The sequence below is a fragment of the Scleropages formosus genome, chromosome 23 (genome assembly GCF_900964775.1).
Source record: "Scleropages formosus chromosome 23, fSclFor1.1, whole genome shotgun sequence".
Classification (NCBI taxonomy): Eukaryota; Metazoa; Chordata; class Actinopteri; order Osteoglossiformes; family Osteoglossidae; genus Scleropages; species Scleropages formosus.
The window spans coordinates 15,845,486-15,873,086 of record NC_041828.1 but is presented as its reverse complement, the minus strand read 5'-3'; the positions used below and the strand labels follow the sequence as shown (position 1 = coordinate 15,873,086).

Below are 27,601 nucleotides of genomic sequence, written 5' to 3'. Positions count from 1 at the left end.
CTGAAGTAAAGATAAGCACAATACAGACCATCAGAACTAGAATTAGTCTTGTTGGATTTCAATCCAAAATCTAAAAATTTTCTGCATCAGATGAGGACTGGAGATTTGTTTGTTTCCATGGTCAAAGATGCGAAGGAAGAGTGGGACGGAATGAAAATGAAAGGAATGAGGAGCGGGGAAATCTACTCCATGTTGTGCCCTGCAGCATAAGAGTTATTGGCCATCTGAGAGTCTGACATTTGTGGCTCTATCCAGAGATTGTGTTGCCACATTGGGTTGGCACCCAGAAACTAGCAGCTTATGAGCTTAGGAGTTTCCCTGCGAAGGTCTAATCAAGTTGGTCCCCCCCCCCCCCGGCTGGGGTTGTGATGAACTGATATCAGACTGAAAAATTTAACCACAGCCCCTTCTACCACAACCAGCAAGAGATCTGAGGGTTAAACTTAGTGATGTCTTAGATGCGGATGGGGTATTAGATGGAGCATTTAAGGACTTAGGGAAACATTGGTCTCTTTCCAGTGCTGCATATTTTATTAATATTTACATTTATTTATTTGCCAAATACTAATAACCGAGTAAATTAACAGACAGAGGTACAGATGCAGACAAACAATAAATGAAGCAGTCAATCAGTCCAGTACCACAGTATTTGCCGGCATATATTGCGTAAGGAGCTGCATATAGAATCAAAACAGAGTAAATTTTTGCTTAAACAGATTATGTAATAAACATTTATGGAGCAGAGAGGAGATCGGGAGAGAAGTGGGTCCCAAAGAGAGATTTGCATGCAGACACGTGATTCTTGAGTATAGTCAATTTGTCAAATACCGCTGTACAACATCATTGTGCTTCCCAAATTAAACTTGTAGCTGATAAAGCTTCCAACTTATCTGATTTAGGTTCGGGTGTGTGCACTATTTCATAACTTCTGGACAGTGCAACACATACTGAAATTCAGTTTTGAGAGGTTGGTTTAAGTTTGGCATCTGTTAAAATGCACTCTAAATCTACACTACACAAACAATCCAACAGTCCAACAATCGGTCTAAGAATTCCTAAAATTATGAATATGACTGTATAATTTACTCTACGGTGTCACTTTCAGGCTTCGGAAATGTAAACCATTATATGTCATTGTTGTCCTGTGGTTTTCCCTGCAGTGCCCCCTAACCTTATTCTAATTTATTATTTATATGAATGCTAGAGCTCAACAGGTCTTGTGGTTATATCTGTATAATATTTGATGTCGATGCAAAAAAAAAAAAAAAAAACTAATAAAGTGGCTGCGCTTTTTGCTCTTGTAAGGCACAGTCAATAAGTAATCAGACTGTCCACCATGTGATACTGCTGTGGGTCCAAACCATCGGCATATGAATGTTACTTATAACAGCTCTATGTATAAGGTGAAGCGTTTGGGCGCTCATCAGAAAAAAAAAAAGAAGAAACAGAAGAAAAAAAAAAAAAAGGCCTACTTTTGCTCAAATGGCCAACATGAAACTGCACCTGGCAAAACATGGAACAATGGTACTATCACATCCTGCATACTCTCCAGACATTTCACCCTGTGACTTTTTTTGTTTCCTCACCTTTGCAGTTATTGTTTTGGCAGCGCCGAAGATGTCGCTGCAGCTTTGAAGGAAGCGTTCTGTGCATTTCCACAAAATCCTTTCTAGGCCTGTTGCCAGATGTTATACGAGAGGTGGCAGAAGTACGTTGTATCTGAGAAGAACCACTTTGAAGAGGGGTGTGTGTAAAAATTGATTATTCCACTCCCCTGTTACCAGGGACCCCTGCGTTATAACTTATTGGCTGTACCTCATGGAAATGTGGGACGGGAGGGATGCCTACCTCTTTCTCCGAAAGCTGAGGGTCCCCATTGATGGATGTCGACGGTGGCAAGTGGTTTACCTGCAGAATGTGAGAGAGGTGACTGACCGACAACTTTTATGTCTAATGAAATCATTGCATAGAGTGTAAAGGAAGGAAAAAAAAATAAAAATTTGATAAAATTAAGTGAAAGATTAAATGTCATGGTGTTCAATTTGATAAAATTACATCTTTTAAAATGCTATGCGGGGGTCTGTCGTGATTTGAATGTACACTGCACAAGGTACACAAATGAATAGGTCTGTATGTAGGAACTGAACAATACAGCCCTTCTACTCCTATAATTTGCTTTCACTCCCACTTTCTGCCCATTTTTCGAGCGTTACGTAAATCGGAATTGGCGCAGATTATCAACGTGTAGACATGCAGCTTAGAGGGGAGCGTAGCTTGCTGGAAAGCGAAAGGGAGAGGGATGAAACCGAGGTGAAATATTAATAATGAAACAGCCTCATTAAACATTCACGGAAAGTGGGTGAACTTGCCGAGCGCGACGACCGGCAGGCCTTCTCGCGCAATCTGAGCCGCTGCCGCTAGTTTGATGAAGCGCACAGAGGCTTGACCTTTGACCCCTGGGAGAAATCGCACCCAAAAGTCTCTGTTCTGCAGCTACATTTCATCTTGGCCGCGAAGAAGCGCTTCTTCTCGCCGTTCCCGGACACTATTACTCATTAATGGATAGTGGCGAGGCCCGGCTTCCTCATCGGACCGGAATAATTTCAGCAGAAACTGTTAGCGTCGAGCCTCGTGTCAAAGCGTCGAGCCTCAGAGGCTTTACAGGAAGCAGAAAGACTAAGCGGTGCCTCGCATCAAAAACACGTCTGTCGGTTCCACAACAGAGAGACTAACATAGCCAGGCAATAAAGAGGAAAATAACACCAATTAGCTCTCGCGGTTTGCACTGACACGAGAAAACCGCAAACAAGATGAAATCCTAGCAGTCACCGTTAAAGTGACCGCTGTGGAAACGCAAACCTCGGGCAGACGGTGACCTTTCTTCGGGCTGCTCTGCACGTATATTCGTTGTCTAAATTTTAAACACCCCGCCAATCAACCCTGGGATGCAACAGGCCTCACGGCTTTAAGAGAAGCCCGCTCCACATTATAGACGTTTGAGATCCGCGAAAGAGAAAAATTGCGTAACCTTAGACAATACAATGAGAAGCGTGCTTTGGACTGTTTCTTGTGTTCTTTCTTTCCACCTCACAGCAATTTCTGTGCGATGTGGGACTTTTCTAAAGGCACTTAAAGCACGTTTGCACAATGGTTCTATTAATTTACCCACACGAAGCACGCACACGTGGCACACTTCAACCCCCGTCATTTAACCAGGATGCCGGCGTCGCTCAGAGCAGCGTGCGGTGCACGATCCGCCACGTCTCCGTCGTTATCTGTCTTCGCGGACCATTTCGACAGAAGTGTCGTCCAATCTGGCACATAACTAGTCCCCCCATTCCTTTGTTTTGTCACCGAGAAGCACTATCACATACCTTCTAATTTTCCAATTTTTTTGTTAGAAAGCACAATGCCAGCGAGGGAACTTGACGTGACGGCTTGCCAGCCTAGGTTAACATGAAAAGGCTCACGGCAAAGGCGGCTCTGATTAGCCGGAGGAGAAACGGCAGCAGCCTGCAGTTCGGCTCCACCTCATTAACATACCCGCGCACCTACACTGGCTCAAAACAGCGGTCGCTTCACCGGTCGCTCGATGCAGCAAAATGAATAAAAGGGAAAACGTCAGAAGCTGACACCCTCCCCGCCCGCTCCAGTGGACCTCTTTGTCTCGGCGCTGCCTTGCCGCACATGGGAAGACTGATGTCCACAGAGCAGAAACTAGGACCATGTGCGATGGTCCATTCCTTCACAGCCTGCAGAGGCTGCGGGTCAGCATAAGGGCATGACCCCTGTCTGCCTAACTAATCCAATCAGCCTCTGATCAGATGTGTTTAAAACCACGGGAAACCACCGTTACTTGTGTTAAATTAGACCGAAAAGCAGTGGATGTATAGAAGGAGAGGGGCAGCATGCTTGCTGACACAGCATCTGATTGAAAAATTAAAGTGTGAGGGCATGCGGTCCCAGTTCAGTAATCAGGGATGAAGTACAGCTGCTTTGTAAACAAATTAAAGTATTAATTATCTCACTGAGTAAAACCAAAGACATGGGAAAAGCACCAGGGGGCGTCATATCAAAGCTATTATATCTTCAGGATGTAACCACAGAGAAAGGGCATGTCTTGGAAGAACACTGCAGCGATGGTCCATAAAGCGACGTGCCATCCTTTCTATCCCAGAAGGTTTTGCTGCAATGCCTCGAGTTGACACACACTTTACTAGAGGAGCTATAGCTCACGGCCACATAGCCTCCTCTCTGCATCCTGCTGCATCCAGACCCTGCTCACCTCTCCATTCTGCAGGCCCTCTGCGGACCCCTGGGCCGGCTGCTGGTTCTCGTTCTCATCTAGCACTTTGTCCGGGATGGGCGGCGGTCGCTCCTCCTCGGACTCCTCAGGCTCATCTGCTGGGGGCGGGGCCGAGCGCCGGGATTCCAGGTCTGCGCTGTAGCGACTCTTCTTGTTAAGATCAACGGATGCGTACTCTGCGCCCTCTGAGAGCGGTGCCCGGGCGCGGCTTCCAGGGCTAAGACCCCCGTTGAGCACAGGTGGACAGGGCTCCCCGCCAAGGACCGGGGCAGAAGTGCCATTGGGCAGCTCCCTGCGCTCAGGGTCTTTCAGCTCCTTGACGGTCTCATAGAGGGAATCCTCTACGCTGACGTCTCGGGAGGCGCTCTCCTTCACCACTTCGTAGGTCCCATCCCCACTGGCCGCCTGGGGGTCTGCAGCAGACCCCTCTTGGGTCCCGGTGGGAGGAATACTAGGCAGCTGACGGTCCTGGGGACACTTGGAAGACCTCAGCTCCGACTGACTGGACAGCATGTCTTCAGAGGGCTGGGGACTGTTGTCCAAAGTGTCATCCGTAAGCACTGCGGATGAGAGAACCAGGATGACTGGCCTCGCCTCATCATCAGCGTACGGAATGTTAATGGGAAGTGAAACCTTCAAGGAGCCTGATGGCCAAGAACACGGGTGATGCCACACCAACACCCCAAGGTAAGCATCCGCATGGACTATGTGTTACCTGTACCGCTTGTTAGGGGTCCATTCTGGGAGCTGCTGGCCACCAGATCAGTTGCAGCACTTTCAACCGACTGGGTGAATGCCTCTTTTTCAGACATCTACAGAGAGAGGGTACATTCATCTGAGATTCACACAGCAGTAAGAATACACCCAGCTTTCCTAGAATAGGGCTAATTCTTTGAACACAGCAGCCGGCAAGTCGCTGCGGATTGCAGGTCTTTGTTTGAATTCTGAGCCAGTGTTCGAGAGAGAACGGCGTGGCGTGGCAGTCTGGCTCTGCGGCACCATCTATTGGTCGGATGAAGCACCGGGCAGACGGAGCCGCTCCGACGCGCAGGGTTAAGCTACCGACGTACTTGTGGTGGCCACACAAAGCACGCGTTTACCGTTTGAAGGCTTTTAAAATGCAGACATTAAAATCAGGTGGAGAAATCATGTAGCTTAACAGTTCTGTGTGGTTTTCTGTAAAAACCAGAAATGTTTCCATGGCATTGCACAGAAAAAAATGTAATAAACGAAACACAAAAATTGTAAAACACATTACACAAATACTGTAGTCATACTGTGACATAGGTGTAACAAGTGAGAGCTGTACCCCCCAATATTGAAATAATCCCTCTAAATATAGAATGTATTTTGGTCCCTATCAATACCTAATAAGCTGTTATGTCCTTCATATGGCACTACCCTAAAACACAGTCTCCGTATTATTATATGCCAGTTGTGATGTTTACAGTATATATAAAATCTGCTTAATATAAATATTTTTTTACTTTTTTTTTTCTTAGGACCAGATGTACATTGTCTGATAAAGGCAAGTTATTTGTGTAGACTTGATACTCTATTTGACCAAATAAACTAAAAGGCATTCTTATATGAATTCATTAAACCATCAGTCAAGGTAAAGTAGTCTTCCTTCCAGAAATGACTTGATTTCCTGTGTTATTAAGAATGACAAGTCCAGTAAAAAAAAAAAAAAAAAAAAAAATTCCCTTTCCGAGGGCTCTCTAATCAAGTAAACGCAACCAACGCAACAGAAGCCCCAGATATCCGGCCTTCGGTTCCTGCTACCTACTGCACATTCAGCGTGAGACAGGTGTACAGGAAACCAATCAATGATGCGTGATGCTGAGATGTCTGGGACAAAACACATGTGGACCGGAGAGCTGCGCTTCCCCCAAGGCTGTCAACTTCTCACATGTGCTTATATGTGTCTGCACTTTCCACAATAATTGTCTCGAGTACATCACAGTGAAGGATGTCCGCACCAGCAAGGCGCAAGAACACGCACTCGAACATGCAAAGGTCACTCACTGCCTTTCATTAAATATGAGGCTATAAATATATTAAAAAAAATACCGAGCTTATGAATTTCTGAAGAAAGAAATTACTGTAAAATTTGACTGCAGCAGCTGCCCACATAACTGCCCACACAGAAAAATGCACACCGACGAGGTTGATAAATTTCATAACGCAAAGTTTTCCTCAATTTTTCACTTCACTGAGCATCTGCACAACTTTGCGACTTTGTTCTCAACCGAACGTCTTTTACGGGCCCAGTTGAAAAAAGCCGCTTTGGTTTCATTTTCTCATTAAATTTTCTAAGGAAGATCATTTTCTTGTTCTTTGAGGGAATAAGGGTAGATCATTTTTGAAAGAAAAGCTTATTGTTCTTAAGGCAAAATGAGGCATTAAATTTAATGCCTTGACAGAAAAGCTGTGCAAAAACACACACATACCCCGTTCATCAGGTTATCGTGGTCTCCAGTGTGCCCGGTGGTTTTCTTTTGTCTAGAAACAGAAGGAAAACAGCGTTTGCCAGAGGTGTCCTTGGGCTATAATTAGAAACCGAGCCAAGCTAATTTAGTCGACACCTAAAAAAAATAGGAAACTCAACTCAGCTTCCCAAAGCAGACAATGAAAAGGGTGATTAGGACCAAAAATATGTCAACCAGGCTAATTCTTTACAACAGTAACAATAGCTGCAGTTGCATGTTAACATAGATAACTTTCTTAGAACAAAACAATCAGAGTAGCACTGGGGGGGAGAAAAAAAGAGAAGAATGTTTGAGGGAGATTTTAGAAGTACAGTATCTCTGTACTTGAGTACTTACTAAGTAATAACACTGTCCTGCTGTTCTGGTGCCTTTTCACTTATTTCACCTCAGCGGCCAAGTAAATTATTTGGCTAGATAATTAGAATGTGGGGGAGGGCGCAGTGGGTTTGACCAGGACCTGCTGTCCGGTGGGTCTGGGGTTCGAGTCGAGTCTTGGGGTGCCTTGCGATGGACTGGCATCCCGTCCTGGGTGCGTCCCCTCCCCCTCCAGCCTTTCGCCCTGTGCTGCCGGGTTAGGCTCCAGCTCCCCGCGACCCCGCACGGGACAAGCGGTTTCAGATGATGTGTGTGTGTGTGTGTGTGTGTGTGTGTGTGTGTGTGTGTGTAATTAGACTGTAAAAGTAACGCTCTGATGATTTCACGAGTTTGTGGCACATCGCAGAGCTTAAGCTTACAACATGTTGTTAAGCACTTAGTCTCATAGCCTAAAATCTACCGGGCTCCTTAGCGTTCAAATCCCTGGAGGAAATTGTCCATAATGCCCTTGAGAAAGGTATTTAAGCTAAACTGCTCTAGTTAAACATCCGGTTGCGCGAATGGATATAACGACGTCATTTTGGCCGAAAGCTTCGGCTAAGCAGTAAAAACGTTAACACCACCACCATCCCCACTCACCCTTGACAGCTGGCGCAGAGCAGCAGGAGCGCGAGGAGCAGCAGGAAGGCCGACAAGGCGGTGAGGGTGCCCACGAACACCAGATGCCCGCCCGCCTGCGCCCCTGCCCCCATGACCTCTGCGTCCCACAAGGCATTCGGGATCGGAGCCATCGCGCATCACATGCAAGGAGCGGGACTCATCTGCAGGGGGTGCCCTACTGCAGGACCTTCGCAGACCAACGGGAAAAGCGCAAAAAGTGACCGACCGTGACAGCTGCCCCCAGGGAGCACGCATCATCCAAGACGGAGAGGGCCGGTTCCATTTTTTAATATTATGGTGCTTTTCTGTAGCATGTATATTGCATTCAATACTGTATTACAATATACATTCTGTAGCATGTATAATTCAATTCAACTGCAAAATGTGCGGGCTGGTAACACACTATATAGTATCCTTTGGAAGTCGCTTTGGAAAAAAGCGTCTGCTAAGTAAATAAACGTAAATTTGGTTTCGCTGCAGCTGTGTAACAACAAAGGAACCATCACCGTGCAAGGTGGCCCTCCACTCACGACAGGGTTCCATTCCAACGATCTCGTCATAAGTCGAAAACACCCTCATATTAGCATATAAACCATAATAATAGAAAAACAATTAACGTGCATGAATGCGACACTGTGTAATAAGACTTTGCTTTACTTTTTCCACTAATCTCACGCATTATTCAATTTAAAATACTATGTAATAATAATACTATGAAAACATTACATTATTATAATGTTCTCATTGTGCATTATTTTTACATTTGTTTGTTCATTTAGCTGACGCTGTTCTCCAAAGCAACTCACAATGTAAAGGTTACAATTACTACAAACTTCTAATTATTTAACCCCCAAAAAACATTACATTTTTTCAACACTTTTCTCCAAAGCAACTTACAATATTCAGCAATTTATACCCCTGGGTAATTTTACTGGAGCAATTCAGGCTAAGCATCTTGCTCCAGGATACTACAGCCAGAGGTGAGAGTCGAACCCACGACCATTAGGCCCAAAGGCAGCAGCTCTAACCACTACGCTACCAGCTGTGCCCCACACTTGTTTCTAAATCTGCTTTCTTTTGCTCTTTTTTCTCCGCAACACCAAAACACTCACGTCCTCGTTTCCTAGTCATTATAAAAAAGAAACAGGACAACGTCGATAAGAACTAAGCACCGATCGCACAGTATTGCGTAGCTGATGAAGCGGTCAGCCTTAGACGTTACGACGAAACGCCAGGACTCGAAAACAATATAATGAGGTTGACTGCACAGTGCTGTAAGTCCAGGTGGTATGTGCTTTAGGAATAAATCCAGGACAAAATTTGTGCTTGATCTCATTTATCTTCTCGCAGGCCTGCGTGCTGCAGGTCATTAAACTGGAAGAGGAAGCGATACTCCCCAGCAGAGGGCAGCCAAATGTTAACGCTGACCGGCGTTTTCCGAGAGCGCGCCGCTCGCTCCGGGACGGAACGTGTCCCCGTCCGGCGAGTCCAACGCGGCTCTACCTGCTAAAGCAGAACAGGGCACAGACCTAGCGAGTCTGCCTGGAAAAGGTGTGCGAGTGTGTGTTTCTGTTCCCTATACCTGTACAGGACATTTTGGAAAAGTGAACAAGCAGTTTTTAGTAGTGGAAAGCGCTCCTGAAAACAAAAAGCCCTTTTTTAACATTTTATCACCTTTTTTAAGAAATAATGAAATGAGTATAAAAACTGTCCTGTTAAAAGCTCATATTCTTTCATCTTTCACAGGTGGAATTAGAAATCAATTGTTGCTGCAATGCCTGAAGCAGCATAGCAGGTAGTGTATTGGTTGGAGCCGCCGCCTTCGGACTTGTGGAACCCGGGTTCGAATCCCTCCTGCAGCAGTACCCTTGACTGAGCCAGCTGTATAAACGGGTGAACAATTGTCAGGAACTTAACATAGCAAGTGATTTTAGAGAAAAGCATCAGCTAAATACTGCACGTAAATGTAAAATTCCCATTAAACAGAAAAACAAATAAATATGCAAATGTGTTTGTCCCGTTTATATGTCCTATAAATCAAACCCTAATCCGAGGAGTTTCCTAGAGGAAGATTCTAGAAGGCAAGAGAAACATGTCTGGCGCCACTCCACTGAAAGGGGAGGAGGGATGGATATCTGGTGTACCCGATGACTGCTGTCCCCGGGTGGCACAGTAAAGAAACGTGGTCCGGAGGTCACGGCTCTCTTCGTGGTCAGACGATCCACAGGTTCAGAAGTCAAAGGGTCAACGACACGGAGTTTTCCACATTCGGCAGCAGACGCCTCACGCTTGGTGGCAAGCACAGGGTCTGCTCCGCAACGCTTCCCTAAGAGTCTCGCGAAAACGCCTCTGCGGCACAGATGTTTTCATGTAAACAAGGGTACGAGAGGAGGAGGCACCAGCGCTCCGTATAGGTGATTCTCCACGGCGAAAGGGGTGTGAAAATCCTGCTTTTCCAGCCTCCGCTGTGACTCACCTATTCAAGAAAACATCCCCCGAGCGCCTTAACAACACATTTTTTTTTTTTTTCCCTTATCACTCCTGTCAATTAGAAATTAAGGTGCGAATGTGTACTGAACAAAAGCAGGTAGCCGAAACACTTCCTACAATTCATTAATCAGCACTCAGGCCAAACCTCAGAACGGGAGAACTAAGTTCCGTTCAAAGGAGGAACGAAAAGATCGTGCGTATTAATATTCCGCCAGCTCGGTGTGCAACGACAGCTTTGAGCAAAACGCAGGTACGGGCAATAAGAGTTATTTTTATTAGTACCGATCTTAACGGAGACCTGTATTAGGATGTGTACATATGGATTACAGTGACAGAGTGCAACTACGAAATTACTGGTCACCCTTCATTTCGGTACCGCAGGGTTCAGCACACCGTCACTTGCTCGTGAAACACTAGACCATTTGGGTTGCTGCGCATACTAATACACGTGACTTTCAAGAACATTGTCTTACATTTATGTAATAGCTTGTAATTATGTAATAAATAAACACAGCTGTACCTTGATACCTGGACTGCTTAAGATGACCGTTCCTGCAAAGGAGAAAATAACAGCGGTCAGTACCGATAACAAACAATCCAGTACAGCGCGGTCAGTGCCCATAACAGACAGTTCAGTATAGCAGTCAGTATCTACAGCAGACAAACCCTCCATTACAGCAAATCGGTACCCCTAACGGACAGTCCAGTCTGTTACAGTGGTCAGCACCCACACCTAACAGGCCAGTACGCTGCATCGACACTTTCTACACAGGATAATAAAAGCTTAGCTGACACTTTTACCCAAAAGTGATTTACAACCTCAGTGTGGTAATGTTATAACATCATACTGCAGTTTAGAACCTCACATACACCTCACATAACCTTTGCTGTCACCCAGCAGGGAGCCCAGACATTCCCTTAGACATAACAACTTCTCCAGCCAGGCAGCTAAGAATGAGGTGGAAGGGTGCAGGTGGGGGGGACGTGCATCTGCCCGCTGTTGTGTTACTGTGCCAAGGTCTCAGACAGCAGGCACACTTTTTCTTGCATCTCATCAGAAGCAGAGAAGGCATTAAAGCAAAACATGTGGTGTGAGATGCAGTGTCCTACTGCCTCTCATAACGAGGGCTGCAGTACAGGGCCCATCACCCCTTCCTTCGGCAGCTGCCCCCTACGTCCCTGGCTTGCCCCGTGGCGGACCGGCTCCAGTTTCCGCTGACTCGGCGGAGAGCCTCAAGCTCATGCAGTGATCTGTGAATGCTTGTGCGTGTGTGTGTGTGTGTGTGTGTGTGTGTGTGTGTGTGTGTGTGTGTGTAAAATCGGTTAATTCTTTAGTGATACTGTATCACTGTACTATTCGACGGCATGATAAATGCTGATTACGTTATTTACAGCCAAAGCCACATTGCACACGTTGCAGTATCCTCTCATATAGTAAAAAAAAAAAAAAAAAAGAATTCAGATTCACATTCTCTTACACTCATCTTCTTTAATTCACTCCCTTCCAGCGGTCTCTCCTGCTAAGTAACAGATTTCTGGACGATAGCTATCTCTGTTCAAGTAGATCTTGAATATACCATGGTTGTGTGTAGAAGCACACTGAAGATTGTTTTGAGTAACTGTAAAATGCTGACATTCCAAAGCAGGTTTTTATCATTTGTATCCTGCATTGTGACTTCATCGCCAGTATGCAAATCTGACGGAAAAAGCCAATTTTCTCAGAGCCCCACATCGCTCCACTGCTTCTGCCCATCTGGCCCCCAACAGGATATGAAAACACCAAATTCGTTTACTTCGCAGCTACGCAGACTGGCGCCTCCACCTCAACAGAAAGGGACGGAACAGGAGTAGGCTTAAGAACAAGACAGGTTTCACAAACATGTTGTTTCCACCCCGGTTTTTCATGCAGCTGGTACTTACAGTCCACCCAAGGGAACTGTCAGAAACGCCACCGAGCACCATCTTCAGAGCCCCGAAACTCAGCCCTCCAAATAGAAAAGGGGTAAAAACTGGCAGTAACATGGGCAGTTCCCAACCTACAGGCTACGGTTAGTCAATCCATTAATGAAGAAGCTGCTGCAGACGTCTTGCTCTTGGATCAATTGGCTGGTCCAGTTAAGCAGCGAAGCAGAGGGATGAGACCGCCTCCGGTTGGCCCGACGGCTTCAAATGCACTGACCGCATGGTACAGCCGGATCCCCTTGAGAAAGTGTCCGCGGGAAGATTCTCGTGTGAACATCGGAGACGATCCCTGAACAGATAATTTGATTTTCCAAACAAAAAACAAACAAACAGGCTTGGTTTTCCTGCTGCAAGGGGTCCCCACACTCCAAGGTCAGGGTTCGAAAGGAAGTTCTATAGTTTGCAGCAGTCCACTGGATTTAGACATTTACATTTATTCACTTAGCAGATGCTTTTCTCCAAAGTGACATACACCTCATGGGAAAAATATTTGTGCATTAGCTTATGAGAAAGAGACACTGCTGCAGATGTGCGACTCTTAAGTACAGTTAGCTTCCTTCCTTCCCCATATGCACCGACGTTCATCACACAAGTGGAAACTAGACAAAATGAGGCATTTAAATACCACATTCCAGCCTCTTAGTGTGGAATATCAGCATACGGGTCATTTGTTTAAAGGTCCAGGGATAAACCTGACACAGGTCTCCATGAAAGCCTTTTATCTGTACTCAGCTGGTGCACTGCAGGGTAACTACTCTGCTACTATAACAGCAACATGTTTATATCAGCCTTAATAATGAATTACTACCATTTAATGGATGCAGAACACCACACTGTGCCCATGATAGTGGTGGTGGGGGGCAACGGGGCAAAGAATTTCATTTGCTGTGGCCCATGCATATCTTACTGAGGTCAGGCCAATGGCCCGCAGCTGTCAGTTAACCTGATAAACCACACTGGAGTCCTTGCATGAAGGATATCTATGGTCAGCTCTTCATAAGCACCATGTAGAGGAGCTAAGAGCTACAACATACTCACAGAGTAGAGTCAGTGGGTGTAGCAAAGAGGAGCAGTTCTGGGGGAAGCAGAGACCCCACAAGCCAACCCATCTCCTTTTCTGGGGGTGGTGGCGGAGGCGGTGGTGGACGCAACTTCAAATTAGCATTAATCAACTGACTCAATATAGACAGTGTTGTCATGGTGATATCACTGGTTTATCGCCCAGAAGACGCAAGATACACTCGCTGGACCTTTCTGATCAAGGCCTGTTTTTATGAACATCTACACTCTGTACAGTTTTTTTTTTTTTTAAAAAGAAGCCCCTAAAAGAATGTTTCGATCAGTCCACAGAGGCCAGGGGTGATTGCTAGTTTTCACTTTGACTGCTTAATGTAATTACTATTTTAGAAAAATAACTTCCTCAATGTTTCTGTTTCTCCTCCGTGAACCGCCACCTTATCGTGGTGGAGGGGTTTGAGTGCCTGAATGAGTCCAGGAGCTATGTTGTCTGGGGCTACATGCCCCTGGTAGGGTCTCCCATGGCAGACAGGTCCTGGATGACAGACGAGACAAAGCGCGGTTCAAAAACCCCTTATGAAGGAAAAAGCAAGGCGTCCGTTTACCCCGCCCGGTATGGGGTCACCGGGGCCCCACCCTGGAGCCAGGCCTGGGGGGGGGGGCTCGCATGCGAGCGCCTGGTGGCCAGGTCTATGCCCACGGGGCCTGGCCGGGCTCAGCCCGAAGCCATAACGTGGAGCCGCTCTTCGGTGGGCTCACCATCTGCCGGAGAAACCGTAAGGGGCCGGTGCATTGTGAGTTGGGCGGTGGTCGGGGCCGAGTGCCCGGCCGACCCAAACCTCGGGCGCCAACTCTGGTTTTTGGGACTTGGAATGTCACCTCACTGGCGGGGAAGGAGCCTGAGCTGGTGCGGGAAGTTGAGAGATACCGTCTAGATATAGTCGGGCTCACTTCCACTCACAGCTTGGGTTCTGGAACCACTCTACTCGATCGAGGGTGGACTCTCCACTATTCTGGCGTTGCCCAAGGTGAGAGGCGGCGGGCGGGTGTGGGCTTATTAATAGCCCCCCAGTTCAGCCGCCATGTGTTGGAGTCTACCCCGGTGAATGAGAGGGTCATCTCCCTACGCCTTCGGGTCAGGGAACGGTCTCTCACTGTCATTTGTGCTTATGCGCCTAGCGGCAGTGTAGAGTACCCGGCCTTTTTAGAGTCCTTGGGGGGCGTGCTGGAAAGCGCTCCCACTGGGGACTCTGTCGTTCTACTGGGGGACTTTAACGCCCACGTGGGCAGCGACAGTGATACCTGGAGGGGCGTGATTGGGAGGAACGGCCTCCCTGATCTGAACCCGAGTGGTGAGTTGTTATTGGATTTCTGCGCTAGTCGCGGTTTATCCATAACGAACACCATGTTCATGCATAAGGGTGTCCACCAGTGCACTTGGCACCAGGACACCCTAGGTCGGAGGTCGATGATCGACTTTGTAGTCGTTTCTTCTGACCTTCGGCCATATGTCTTGGACACTCGGGTGAAGAGAGGGGCTGAGCTGTCAACTGATCACCACCTGGTGGTGAGTTGGATTCGATGGCGGGGGAAAAAGCTGGATAGACCTGGCAGGCCCAAACGCATAGTGAGGGTCTGTTGGGAACGTTTGGCGGAGGCCCCTGTCAGAGAGGTCTTCAACTCCCACCTCCGACAGAGCTTCAACCAGGTCCCGAGGGAGGTGGGGGACATTGAGCCCGAATGGACTATGTTCCGCTCCTCCATTGTCGGTGCGGCGGTTCGGAGCTGCGGCCATAAGGTCTCCGGTGCCTGTCGCGGCGGCAATCCCCGAACACGGTGGTGGACACCGGAAGTAAGGGATGCCGTCAAGCTGAAGAAGGAGTTCTATCGGGCCTGGCTGGCTCATGGGACTCCTGAAGCAGCTGACGGGTACCGACGGGCCAAACGGAGCGCGGCTCTGGCAGTCGCCGCGGCAAAAACTCGGGCTTGGGAGGAGTTCGGTGAGGCCATGGAGGAAGACTTTCGGTCGGCCTCAAAGAGATTCTGGCAAACCGTCCGGCGACTCAGAGGGGGGAAGCGGTGTTCCACGAACACTGTTTACAGTGGAAGTGGTGCGCTGCTGACCTCAGCTGAGGATGTTCTCGGGCGGTGGAAGGAGTACTTTGAGGATCTCCTCAATCCCTCCGACACGCCTTCCGTAGAGGAAGCTGAGGCTGGGGACTCGGAGGGGGACTCGTCCATTACCCTGGCTGAAGTTGCTGAGGTAGTCAAAAAACTCCTCGGTGGCAAGGCTCCGGGGGTGGATGAGATCCGCCCCGAGTTTCTCAAGTCTCTGGATGTTGTGGGGCTGTCTTGGCTGACACGCCTCTGCAGCATCGCGTGGAGTTCGGGAACGGTGCCTCTGGACTGGCAGACCGGGGTGGTGGTCCCTCTTTTTAAGAAGGGGGACCGGAGATTGTGTTCCAACTACAGGGGGATCACACTCCTTAGCCTCCCTGGGAAAGTCTATGCCAGGGTACTGGAAAGGAGAATCCGACCGATAGTCGAACCTCGGATCCAGGAGGAGCAATGCGGTTTTCGCCCTGGCCGTGGAACACTGGACCAGCTCTATACCCTCACTAGGGTGCTGGAGGGTTCGTGGGAGTTTGCCCAACCAGTCCATATGTGTTTTGTGGACCTGGAGAAGGCATTCGACCGTGTCCCTTGTGGCATCCTGTGGGGGGTACTTCGGGATTATGGGGTTCGGGGCTCGTTGCTACGGGCTGTTCGTTCCCTGTATGACCGGAGCAGGAGCTTGGTTCGCATTGCCGGCAGTAAGTCAGACCTTTTCCCGGTGCATGTTGGACTCCGCCAGGGCTGCCCTTTGTCACCGATTCTGTTCATTATCTTTATGGACAGAATTTCTAGGCGCAGTCAGGGAACGGAGGGTGTCTGCTTTGGTGGCCGCGAGATCTCGTCTCTGCTTTTTGCGGACGATGTGGTCCTGTTGGCTTCATCGAATCAAGACTTGCAGCGTGCACTGGGGAGGTTTGCAGCCGAGTGCGAAGCGGCGGGGATGAGAATCAGCACCTCCAAATCCGAGGCCATGGTTCTCAGTCGGAAAAAGGTGGATTGCTCCCTCCGGGTTAGGGGGGAGTTGCTCCCTCAAGTGGAGGAGTTTAAGTATCTCGGGGTCTTGTTCACGAGTGAGGGAAAAATGGAGCGGCAGGTTGACAGGCGGATCGGTGCGGCGTCCGCAGTAATGCGGTTATTGTACCGGTCTGTTGTGGTGAAGAGGGAGCTGAGTCGTAAGGCGAAGCTCTCAATTTACCGGTCGATCTACGTTCCTACCCTCACCTATGGTCATGAACTCTGGATCATGACCGAAAGAATGAGATCGCGGATACAAGCGGCAGAAATGAGTTTCCTCCGCAGAGTGGCTGGGCGCACCCTTAGGGATAGGGTGAGGAGCTCAGTCACCCGGGAGGAGCTCGGAGTAGAGCCGCTGCTCCTCCGCATCGAGAGGAGCCAGTTGAGGTGGCTCGGGCATCTGTTCCGGATGCCTCCTGGACGCCTCCCTGGGGAGGTGTTCCGGGCTTGTCCCACTGGGAGGAGGCCTCGGGGCAGACCCAGGACACGTTGGAGAGACTATGTCTCCCGGCTGGCCTGGGAACGCCTTGGGGTTCCCCCAGTGGAACTGGAGGAGGTGTGCGGGGAGAGGGAAGTCTGGAGTACTCTGCTCGGACTGCTGCCCCCGCGACCCGGCCCCGGATAAAGCGGAGGAAGATGGATGGATGGATGGATGTTTCTGTTTTTTTTTAAAAAAACATTGTGAGAATTTTTTAGATATATACAGAGCCGGTGCAATATAAATATTTCTTTGGGTCTACAATTCCATAATTAGACCAATTACAGCCAGTAAACTGGATGGAAACAAAAATCTGTGGAGAATCCTCGTGGCAGTGCATTCAATTTGATTATTTTTCAAGCACTCACTTCCTGGAAACAAGACATTCTTCAGAAGCCACTAATCCCGTTCCATCTGCAGTCCCCACGTCTCCTGGGGATGAGGCCATTTCTAGCATGTGCCACACACATTAGGACCTTCTGGACCATCTAATGACCCCCCTCGGGTCAATTACGGCTGAAAATGATGGTTGCCGTCAATGTCACTGGCCAGTGAGTAAAAGGCATTTCCTGTCTTCTGCTTTTCTTTATTTTTGTAACCCAAAGACCTCGCTGCGTTCCAGAGTTAGAGGTTTGACTGAAGAACACAACCACAAGTCCAAAATGCATCAGTACTCTATAAAAGGATGTGACACCTTGCCTAATGCTTGACAGAAGAGGAAATTCAACAGCTAAGATCTATTTTCTCAACCACATTGGAGCAGTCAGGAAGCAAGGGTGTAAAAATAACAAGGTAAAGTGGGGAGAGAATGAGAAATGACAAAATGACCTCAACAGGATACTTCAGTTTTTTAGGTACTATAATGTGGATTAGGTATAGAATTCAATTTAGGGCAGCAGGTGCAGTTCTGGGTCTTTACCGTCTTAAGTCACCTGCCAGAACTGTGAAGCAGATATTTGTGATGTTAGTCATAGGTGGACCATTGAGGTTACCCTTAACACATTTTACTACTTCCCTTTTTCTCTGAAACATATACAGTTACACAACCTCAGACAAAAACCAAGTTTAGCTGCATTCCCACGTGAACGTGGTGTGAACCACAGGGCCGGTCTCAGTGTGTCCTCCAGGCCCCCAGGAAACTCTTTCCATTGCTTTTCCTCTTCTCATGGTGCCATCGTTCTGTATTCAGACCGCGGAGCTGTCTCTCTCTGCAAAGCCAGTCCAGTTCTGCCAGACAAAGCAGTCTATGTGGAAGGGAGAGAGCTCTCCAGACTACAGCAGTCTTTTCTCTCCCTCCAGCCAGCCCTCAAAGAAAAATGAAGCCCCGTTGTCATTTCAGGCTCTCGGGTTCCAGACAAGCCCCAGAACTGACAACCGGGAGCCTTATTTAGATAATTTGGCTGGATTCTACACGAAGTAAGAGCGTGCAATCAAATCCCAAAAGGCAGATGCAGTGAAACATCTTCCCACTCATACTCAAGTGATCATGCAGTAGGGCTCCATACCTGCAACGCTTCATAGATGAGGTCTGATGTTTGAGCGGGAAAATTTGCTTATCTTCACTATTTTCACAAGGTTTATCAATTGCAGCGTTGGCCTTCGATTTGTACGTAGGTAAAATTGACAGAATTCATCACAATGACATGTTTGACGTGAAGTCTGATGTTTCACACGAGGCACCAAATTAGTAGCGCTAACCTGCGTACGACAACGGTTTTACGCATGACTGCTCTTCCTTCTGCAGTTTATTTTTTGCAGCCTCTCACCCAGTTGAGGTGCTGGAGATTTTATATACACATACATGTATAGAGAGAACAGCAGAATAAGAATTTATGCTGGGACCTTGTACCTATATCGTTGCAGCATTGCGAAATGACTGCCTGTAACCACAGAGAACAGCATGGGACCAGATGAGGAACTCTCGAAAGCCCTAATGGGTTTCACAGAAACACAGCTACCAAAACCACTACGGCTTGCTCCGCCAATTACAGTCGACGAGTGCAAAGCAGTCACTTGGGTGCGAAGGGCAGTCTTAGCAAGGGTCCATCTGCAGACCAGAACACGACTGGGAGGAAGGGCTCCGCACGCAGCTCGCCGAAAGCTAATGCCGACCTCTGTGGGACACGTTCAAACAAGCCTGCATTCAGGGTGGAGTTGGTGACTTTCAAAAAAGAATCGAGAGGGATTAGAAGGGTGGGCCAGAGAAACAAAAGCACATCCGCTTGGAATCTGTGTGACCCATTGGACCAGTTACAATCACAGCATGGATTCTTCGGTGGACCCAGAACAGGTGGAATGCAAACAAGAGCAAGGGAAAGCGCATTTATAGACTCTTAACCCGAAGAGCAGTACATTAGCATTTCAATATTGATTTGCTGTCCTGAAGGCAATCAGGAGGATAACACAAAGGCAATGTATTAATGATGAGAGAACAACCTGTGGTCGGACGGTTGGAGGTTGGGGAGAGACAGGCAAATGAAATGGAGATGCAATACCTCTTCAACAAGGCACCTTTAAATCCATTAGAGCCCATTTGATTTATTAAAGCTGGTCATACCCACTGAGATGACTGCACCTGTAGCCTACTTGAGTTTTATTCGATTGTTGGTCGAGATGACGAGTTGGGGGATGGGCGGGGAGTCGGGGGTGCTGCCGTTGCTCTGCTGCACATGCCCTCTCCTTCACACCATGCATCACAGTGGCTCATTGAGAAAGGATCCGTCAGTGCTTCAGAGTCAGGCGCTCCTCCTCTTCTGAGTCTTACCACCTGGATGAAACCTAGATCTCCCTCTCCCAATGGCCCAATGCGTCCTTCTCCGGCCCTTCCTCCCCAAACAGAGCCACCGCTCCTCCTCTGGGTCCTCCCTCCCCCAACTCGACCCAGTGCTCAAAACAATGGCCTACTCTCAAGCAAGGGAACACACCTTACGGTGTGTCAGAGGACCCAAGTACTCTGAACAGAAGGTTACACCAAAGCGGAAAAGGGAAATTCCCCAGGAAGTCATCTCTCTCCAGAAATAGCAAACGGGGGAAAAGGGACCGCATATTCAAAACAAGAACTAACTCAATCCTTCCTATTACTGAGGTACCTATTACAGCAGAATTATGGATGACCCATAAAGACCATCGTTAAAATGACCCTAATGGTTTTAACGTACGCATCCGTATGATAAACTTAATGTACAAATACGCAGACATTCCCACACGTTGAAAACAATATATACAACAATATAAACAGCATTGTGTGAGGCAACATGGAACAGCACCGGTAAGAAACACAAGTAATAGCAGAATCGGGTATAAAGTGGGAATGACAGCTCAGCGGTGAGAACCGTAGACGTACCACCTCCTTGGCTGCGGATTTCACTGCTACTGGCATGGCTCCATTTTCTCACAGAGCAGCAGTACACAATGTGGAGGGGGGCCTCATCGAGTTCCACCCACGTTCTGCCCTTGCTCCTCACTCGAGGTGGTCCGGCCTCATTGGGACCAATTTCAGCAGGAAAACCGTTCGGTGTGCTTCACGCATGTCTGCAAAGAAGTGCTCCAAAAAACACACGCGCGTGTTCCAGTGTCAATTTCTCACCCATCCTCAGATGACCGCAAGCCATCAGTCAAACCCAGGCGATCTGCTTTTTCTCTGCTCAAATACTTGAACTCCAGCATGTACAAGCCTGACATTTAGCCAATTTATCAAAGCCATTTGGAAAAGCGCTCTCCTGCAATGTTCACAACTGGACATGTCTTTGGGCCTGCTGTTTTTCACATACAGCTACAGTCCCTAAGAGCAATACAAATTTTCAATTCTGCATTTTTAATTTAATATTCATATGTAGTAGCTTGAAACACCACTTCTTTGAAAGCAATCACTGCAAGGAACTGTCAAAGAAATTTAAGACCACGATGTTCCTTCCAGAACCTGACATTTTAGATCATTTTTGTTTACCACATTCAGAAGGGAGTTCAACGAGAATTTAGTATCTATCAAAATATGCATTATGCTTAGAAGCACTGCAAAATATTATGCTTAAACACATTAAAGCAAATCTTTGCTTGCTGAGGAATTAATGCACAGTATGAATTTGAAGAACTGAATTCATGTTAAGCTGCTTGCCCCAAAAAATAAACTCTGCGGAGAGATTGAAATCCTCCACTCAAAATATGTATAACATGTAGTACTTTCATTAAACCTTCAGATTAAATCCGGGCTGTCGACGAATCCCGGGGGACACATGCAGTCTCGGACACAAACGTTGCGCACGCACATCACCTTAACGGAGCACAGTGTTGCCACGGCAATGTTGATGGAATTAAATAGACGATGCTCCCAGCGGCTACCTTGTGAGTCTGGCTTCCAGGAATTCCGCTGGGACTGAGCTCATGAAGCCGAAGAGGATGACAGATGCCTTCCTCCATGAGGCCCCTGTCGGCGGAGCCTAGATGCTCTGCTGATTAAAGAAGCATCCCTCCAAGTACAGGAATTCCTCCAAGGTTACGATCGAGCCTTCAAAATGAATTGGAGCCCAGCTGAGCGAGGGGAAAGGAGCAGAGCATATCGTGAGAGGCCAGAAGCATTCCTGCGGGCCTAAAAATGAATTGAATAAGCAAGCCCCTCTCCGGGGATATTTTTGCAATCCCAGAAGCATTGCAGGAATGCTACCCATAAACCGAAAGGTCAAGGTACAGGTCACGGGGCTCACAGAGCGAACGTATCACTGGGAGGAGGAGCAGCTCGTAGGGGTGTGGGGATGACCCCAAGATCACCCCTTTAGAAATGCAGTGGGAGAGAGGAGGATGGAGCGATTTTGCCGGAAAAAGGAGAAAGCATTACCTCACACAAGGGCTACATACACTTCATGCTTAAATATTTAGAATGATCATAACAACTACAATTATTATTATATTATTGTATTATTATTAGAACATTAATGCATAAATTGTACTTTTGCTGAGATGTACGTCGCTTTGGACCAAAGCGTCTGCTAAACGAATAAATGTAAATGTAGAACACTTTGCACAAAAATATCAAACATTTTCTAGCACTGGACAACGATATAGATGAAATTTCAGAAAACTGAGCTACCCAAGAGATAGCTGAGGCCATCGGAAGAGAAATAAGGTTTTAGCAAAGAGTTGACACTTGGTGACTTTCACCTTTAACCAGTCAACATAATTATAATTATCAGTTAAATTACAAATCGTTATTATATATAGGGGGGCGCAGCGGGTTGGACCGGGTCCTGCTCTCTGGTGGGTCTGGGGTTCGAGTCCTGCTTGGGGTGCCTTGCGGCGGACTGGCGTCCCGTCCTGGGTGTGTCCCCTCCCCCTCTGGCCTTACGCCCTGTGTTGCCGGGTAGGCTCTGGTTCCCCGCGACCCCGTATGGGACAAGCGGTTCAGGAAATGTGCGTGTGTGTATTATATATATGTATATATATTTAGCTGGAATTATTAAGGATGACTTATGGAATTCTTCAGGATGATGCAAAACTTTCAAGATGACTTTTCTGCGTTTTGCCAGACTGCCAGAATTTAGCTAAACCATGTCGTAGACACCCTTCTCCCATTCACTGGAAACAGCACATTTCCAGATAAACGGTGCAGCAGAGTAATAGTTTGTATGAAAGCAGAGGGGACTGTCTTATTTGTTCTCATTCAAGCAGGGTTTTTGTTCTCCTTTAATGTCTGTACGTGTCAATGGCCTGTCAACACGTTAGCGGTCTGGGTCACGACGTCCTCTGCTAGCGTTAGCTGCCGAAAAAGCCACCATGACTTTAAACTTGCGACCCGTGGTGCTTTGAAAATCACCCACATCCTCTGAGGCTGGCCATCGCAAACGCATTCAGATGGGAGGGACCATAGCCAGGTCCCGCTTCCTTTACTCTCGGGGCCAGTCCTTCGTCTCAAACTTCAGCAGAGTTTATTTTCCAAGAGCTGCTCAGCGTTTCCTGTCATGAAAACCTGCGAGTTCAACTCTTTCACCAGCTGAGATTTAACCAGTTGTAGACAATGAGATGTAATTCAAATCTTCAGAAATCCATATAAATTACATAAAACAACAACGAAGAGCGAAGCCACTTCAACGTACGCGCCCCTCAGATGGGATCCGAGATTTTGAGGCTCTCGGAGGCACAAAGTGCCTGTAAGAAAGGCAGTAACTCTGGTACCGACAGCGCAGGAAGTGCAGGGAGTCTGATAATTACGGCCAGTCTGGTTCGTGCGTCTGGTACGCGGTGAGACAGACAAACAAGGAACGGGCGTGAGCGCTGTGTGCCGGCATGTCACCCCCACCCCCACCCCCACCCCCCTCCCCAATGTTGAACAATGAGAACCATTCCCAGTCCGACACTGAATGAAACACTGAAACCAAATGAATTTCAATGCCACCTTAATGTGAGATCGATTACCGCTCGCGCATTAACTTTCACACAGGAGAGGATTGAATTTCACCCTTAATCCCTTTATCTTTCAACAGGATTTGCCGTTTGTTGTAAGACTATTAAGTTTGACAGCACTGTATTCAGCCTGGCCTTCCCAACCCTCTTGATAGAAGATACCACAGTCATTGTTGCCCCTGCAGGCAAAGCGTGAGGTCAGTGCAATAATAATCCATATTAACAGTTCATTCATAAAGCACCTACACACTGCTTGATTTCTAACACTCCTGAAACAATAAGCTTTCCGCGACAAGTACACAGAGTACGGCTCCTATGAGCCGAGCGCAAGCGCGTCGATGCATCGCACTGTTCAGAATTAAGGGGAATCGAGGTAATTTACATGCACTACAGCGGAGGCATCAGGTGGCCTCTTTGAGTTATGCACGTCATCTATGCGCATGCAACCGGCGAGGTCCCAGCCGCATCAGCAGCAAAAAGACGGATGCGGACCCGGACAATGGCAGCCTTGTAAGACAGAAGCATAAGCCTTGTGGAATTCCTGCAGTCCTTCGCGATGACGAGAGTCGCGTTGTTCCCTCGGTCAGTTGGCAGAGCGGGTTGCGTTTGTATCGCCGTGTCTACAGCCAGGCCTTGGGGTTCACGCAGTGCAGATCTGCACCAAACACTCCTGCAGGAGTTCAATAGCAGTGGGGTTTTTACAAGGGAGTTACATGAGAGCCACGGGGCCCCACTGCTCAGCCTCCCCAGCTCTCCCATGATCTCTGATCAATACAGGGTCTCCCGAGGGTTGCTCTAATGGCGTACCAAAAACGGACCTCTCGCTCCTGTGAAGAAACTGCAAGATTTTGTGCCGTTTGTTCTGGTGTTTCAGCTGTCTCTCCCATCATTTGAGGTACTCCTAATAACCTTCTGTCTGCTGACTTGGGGTTTCAGAGCTCTTATTTCTCTGTTAACAGTGTGGGAAGCCCCTGTTAGCGTTTAAACTCCCCATAAACGCCAAAGCATTTATCTATGAACCATTCTGTAAAGCACACAGAACAACTGAGGGGTAATGTTAGGAAAGGCAAGTCTTCGTACAGAGTAGGCGGCCTCACGTTAGCGGAAGGCAGATCCGCAATGCACAAATTCAGATGCTTTTTCACATGGAATTGTCACCTCGATTCGCAGGCCGTCGCGCACACAGCTGTCGCGGCACCGTTCCTCTTGGCTGCCTCGTGTGAAGAAGAGGAAGTAGCAGTGTGAAACTAGGGAAGTAGTGCAGTTCAGGTGGGCTGAGGCAGGTGAAGCAGGTGGGGACACCCACCGGGGCATCACCACTCTCCATCCACTCCACACCACCTTCAGTCTCACCAAGTCTCTGGGAAAGCAGCGCTCCCCCATTAAACGGGGGCTGGCAGACATGGCGGAGTTTACGAAAGACGAGATGAGCAGTAAAGTGATCTCTGGCCACCAACGACTAATGGTACAGATGATCTGAAACTAGATAAAAGCGTAGAGCTAAACACAAAATGCACAAATGACATTACAGTAATTTGCTTCCGTTTTATTTCTCATGTAATCCAATTGCACCAAGTAAAATAATGGTGTATCCAGCTTCCATATACGTCCAAGTTTCATCTGAAAACGTCTTCAAAGGCAAACGTATGAACATGGGGTTAAACACGAAAGCAAAGCGTTTCACTGAATCAGTTCCGTTTCGCTGCACTGAAACAGGCCCAACAGCTGGGTGCAAATGGGGCCGTTCACGGAGACTCCGTTGATGCGCGCTGCTCCTTTATACCCTCTACCAATGTGACAGGACCTCATGCCAAGGCTACATTCCCACAGCTCCGAGCTTGCGAAAACCCTGGCAGAACTGGCCACAAAGGAAGGAACGAGGTCAGGAGGGGACTGCATGCTGGGACATCGGCATTGAGAGGCATATCAGAGCATGTGGGGGTAGATCCCAGGAAGACTTCACTCTTCATGCCCTTGTAAATAATCATTGTCTTTGCCCATTGTAAAGATTTCACTACTCAAAAAACACCATAAAGGCATGTGTACCACTTTTATGGATCTGGAAACATCTAACACGATTCTAATGCGCATAAGATGTAGATATTTGCTAGAACAGGAGTTTGTATGCATTCATGAGCCCCAAAAACTGATACTTATTTATGTTACAATACCAATCTCATCGGCACACTGGCGCAGAAAGTAGTGCTGGTGCCTCACGGTGCCTTGGTGGTGCAAGAGAACGTGAGTTTGATCCCTGCTCTGCCTGTGTGAAGTTTGCATGTTCTCCCCTTGTCTGTGTGGGTTTTCTCCATGTGCTCTGGTTTCCTCCCACAGTCAAAAGACATGTTTCGGGTGAACTTGAGTGCCTGCGGTGTGTGTGTTTGTGTTACGTTGCTTTGCTGTAAAAAGGGGCAAAAGATTGTAGAGTGTAGCGTAGCGTAAATGTGAAATAGGGGTATCAAACGAAAACCCTCGTAAAGTTGAATTCTTGTCAAATGAGCATGGACTTCACTCTCTGTGACCTTGTGAGGGAATTTCACTGAAGAACAGCACCCGTTTACATATTCCGCTATTGAAAAGACTTGATTGTGAAAACGCTCTTGCGCCACGTTCCAAAATGCTAGTGGAACAGGAGGTGCCAGTCTCCCAGAACAATATGCACATCCAACGATATCTGAAAACAAATGATGCTTTTCCCATTAAGAGAAATAAGACAGACCGGTTTAGTGTCTAAATGAGGAATAATGTGAGCGTTGGAGGTTCACGACTGCCCAGAACCCATTACTCAGCCATTACTCCTCCTCCAAGCCGAGGTGAGAGCGGTGTCAGCCAACTGAACTCGGAAACATACCGCTTGCCATGAAAAAACAGATATCACCACCATGGCATCTCCATCTGCCGCAGAATATTTCCAGCGTGAGTCAAAACCTGTTTATAAGTCCAAAGTGGACCTCTGAACGAGAAGGGGTCTGCATTAATCCTTCTAGACAGCGTGCTTGACTCAACTGGAGCCTGGCCGCCGCTCTTCCTGCCCCCAATTCACACATCCATCCAAAGGATGCACAGGCCAAACCTGAGCCTTTCAGACAGGACCCGTCATAAATGGAATTGTGCAATGCTGGAGGTATGACATTGACAGAGCGTCTGCTTGGCCATTCAACCCGCCAGGAGCTTTTTCTTTTAGTCTAGTAACGCGGACTTGGACGGGGAGCATGGCGCTGCTTGGCAAACAGCTTACCTGATAATAAATGACAAAAGCATTAACATGTAATACTGCACTAGTGTGGTACTCCCGCACTACTGCTCATACTGTCTGCAGAGAAGGATGGTTTGTAAAAGAGGCCTCAAGCCACATTTCCCATTTATTTATGGACTAAAATGTGCAACCACCAATATAACCATTTTTAAAATTCGTATTATTCCGGTAAGGCGTGCGTAAATATGCAATTATTAACGCGGTATTAGTTGCAGAGCCGTAGCTCTGTTGTAGTACCCTTGTGCAAAGTCCTAATATGTGTGCAAATGGGTAAAATAGTACCGTATGATAGTTGGAATGAAAGGGTCCTGCGACCTCTGGCTTGGTGCAAGTAAAGTGCAGAGCTGTAAAAGAAAAAAAATGCAAAGATATGCTCAGTGCTTTGAATACAGCATATAAGAAAATTACCTGGCTATGCAAATGAGTATGTAAGGATATACAGCAGTCCTTTTGATAGTTGCAGTACTGTTCTCTGTCAGTGGAATCCATGCTCACCATGCTTTATGATGGGGAGGAATTAGGGTTCACGGAAGCTGCGCCACCCAACAGTGGTTAATCGAGCTTTGTAACCTTCCAGAATCTTCCTACAGCTACTGCTTGTGACATGATATACCGCACGAGTAGAAGAATTATGTTAAAAATACCTAAAATAGGGAAATAAAAAAAAATCAGGAACTGCCATCTCAAAGCACATCAATGCACAGATTAATCTGCCGGTGAGGTTTTGTCTTGAAAACCGAACAACTGAACTGAAAAATGCAGAACTCCCTTTGTTTCTAATGGTTGTTTTTTTTCAATTTTTTTTTTTTTTTTTTTATGAATATGCATTTTCTAGATAAAAGAACCATTTCCTTGTGACCGATTAGGAAGAGGAAGAGGGAGGGTCACTTAGATGTGGAAGTACAAACTGCACACAAGGTAATTATGACTTAAAAAAAAAAGTGATATACACACAAACACACACTGCCACCCAGATCCTCCCAGAAAGCTCACATACATCACATGAAACATCCATCACGTCTAAACCCTCTGTATTTCAACAGATTTCTTAGGAGATTTCATGTGCAAAATATGAGGATCGACGGAAACAACGGCTTCTCTCG

At 47.4% G+C, this 27,601-nt stretch overlaps 1 protein-coding gene across 5 annotated transcripts in view; it reads right to left on the bottom strand.

The window, feature by feature from the left end:
- Positions 1 to 27,601, bottom strand: part of pag1 (phosphoprotein membrane anchor with glycosphingolipid microdomains 1) — a 37,241-nt gene that overhangs the window by 2,789 nt on the left and 6,851 nt on the right. For 3 of the 5 annotated variants that reach the window (XM_018727226.1, XM_029248332.1, XM_018727227.1), the window contains exons 2-7: positions 10,784 to 10,815; positions 7,753 to 7,960; positions 6,760 to 6,811; positions 5,022 to 5,118; positions 4,286 to 4,866; positions 1,849 to 1,908 (exon numbers count right to left, since the gene is read on the bottom strand). In XM_018727226.1, coding sequence (XP_018582742.1) covers positions 1,849 to 1,908; positions 4,286 to 4,866; positions 5,022 to 5,118; positions 6,760 to 6,811; positions 7,753 to 7,904 — 942 coding nt within the window. In that variant the 5' untranslated portion in view covers positions 7,905 to 7,960; positions 10,784 to 10,815. Of the gene's footprint in view, positions 1 to 1,848; positions 1,909 to 4,285; positions 4,867 to 5,021; positions 5,119 to 6,759; positions 6,812 to 7,752; positions 7,961 to 9,917; positions 10,192 to 10,783; positions 10,816 to 12,183; positions 12,671 to 27,601 lie in introns of those variants that run through there. The other 2 variants (XM_018727225.2, XM_018727228.1) reach the window with 2 other exon arrangements.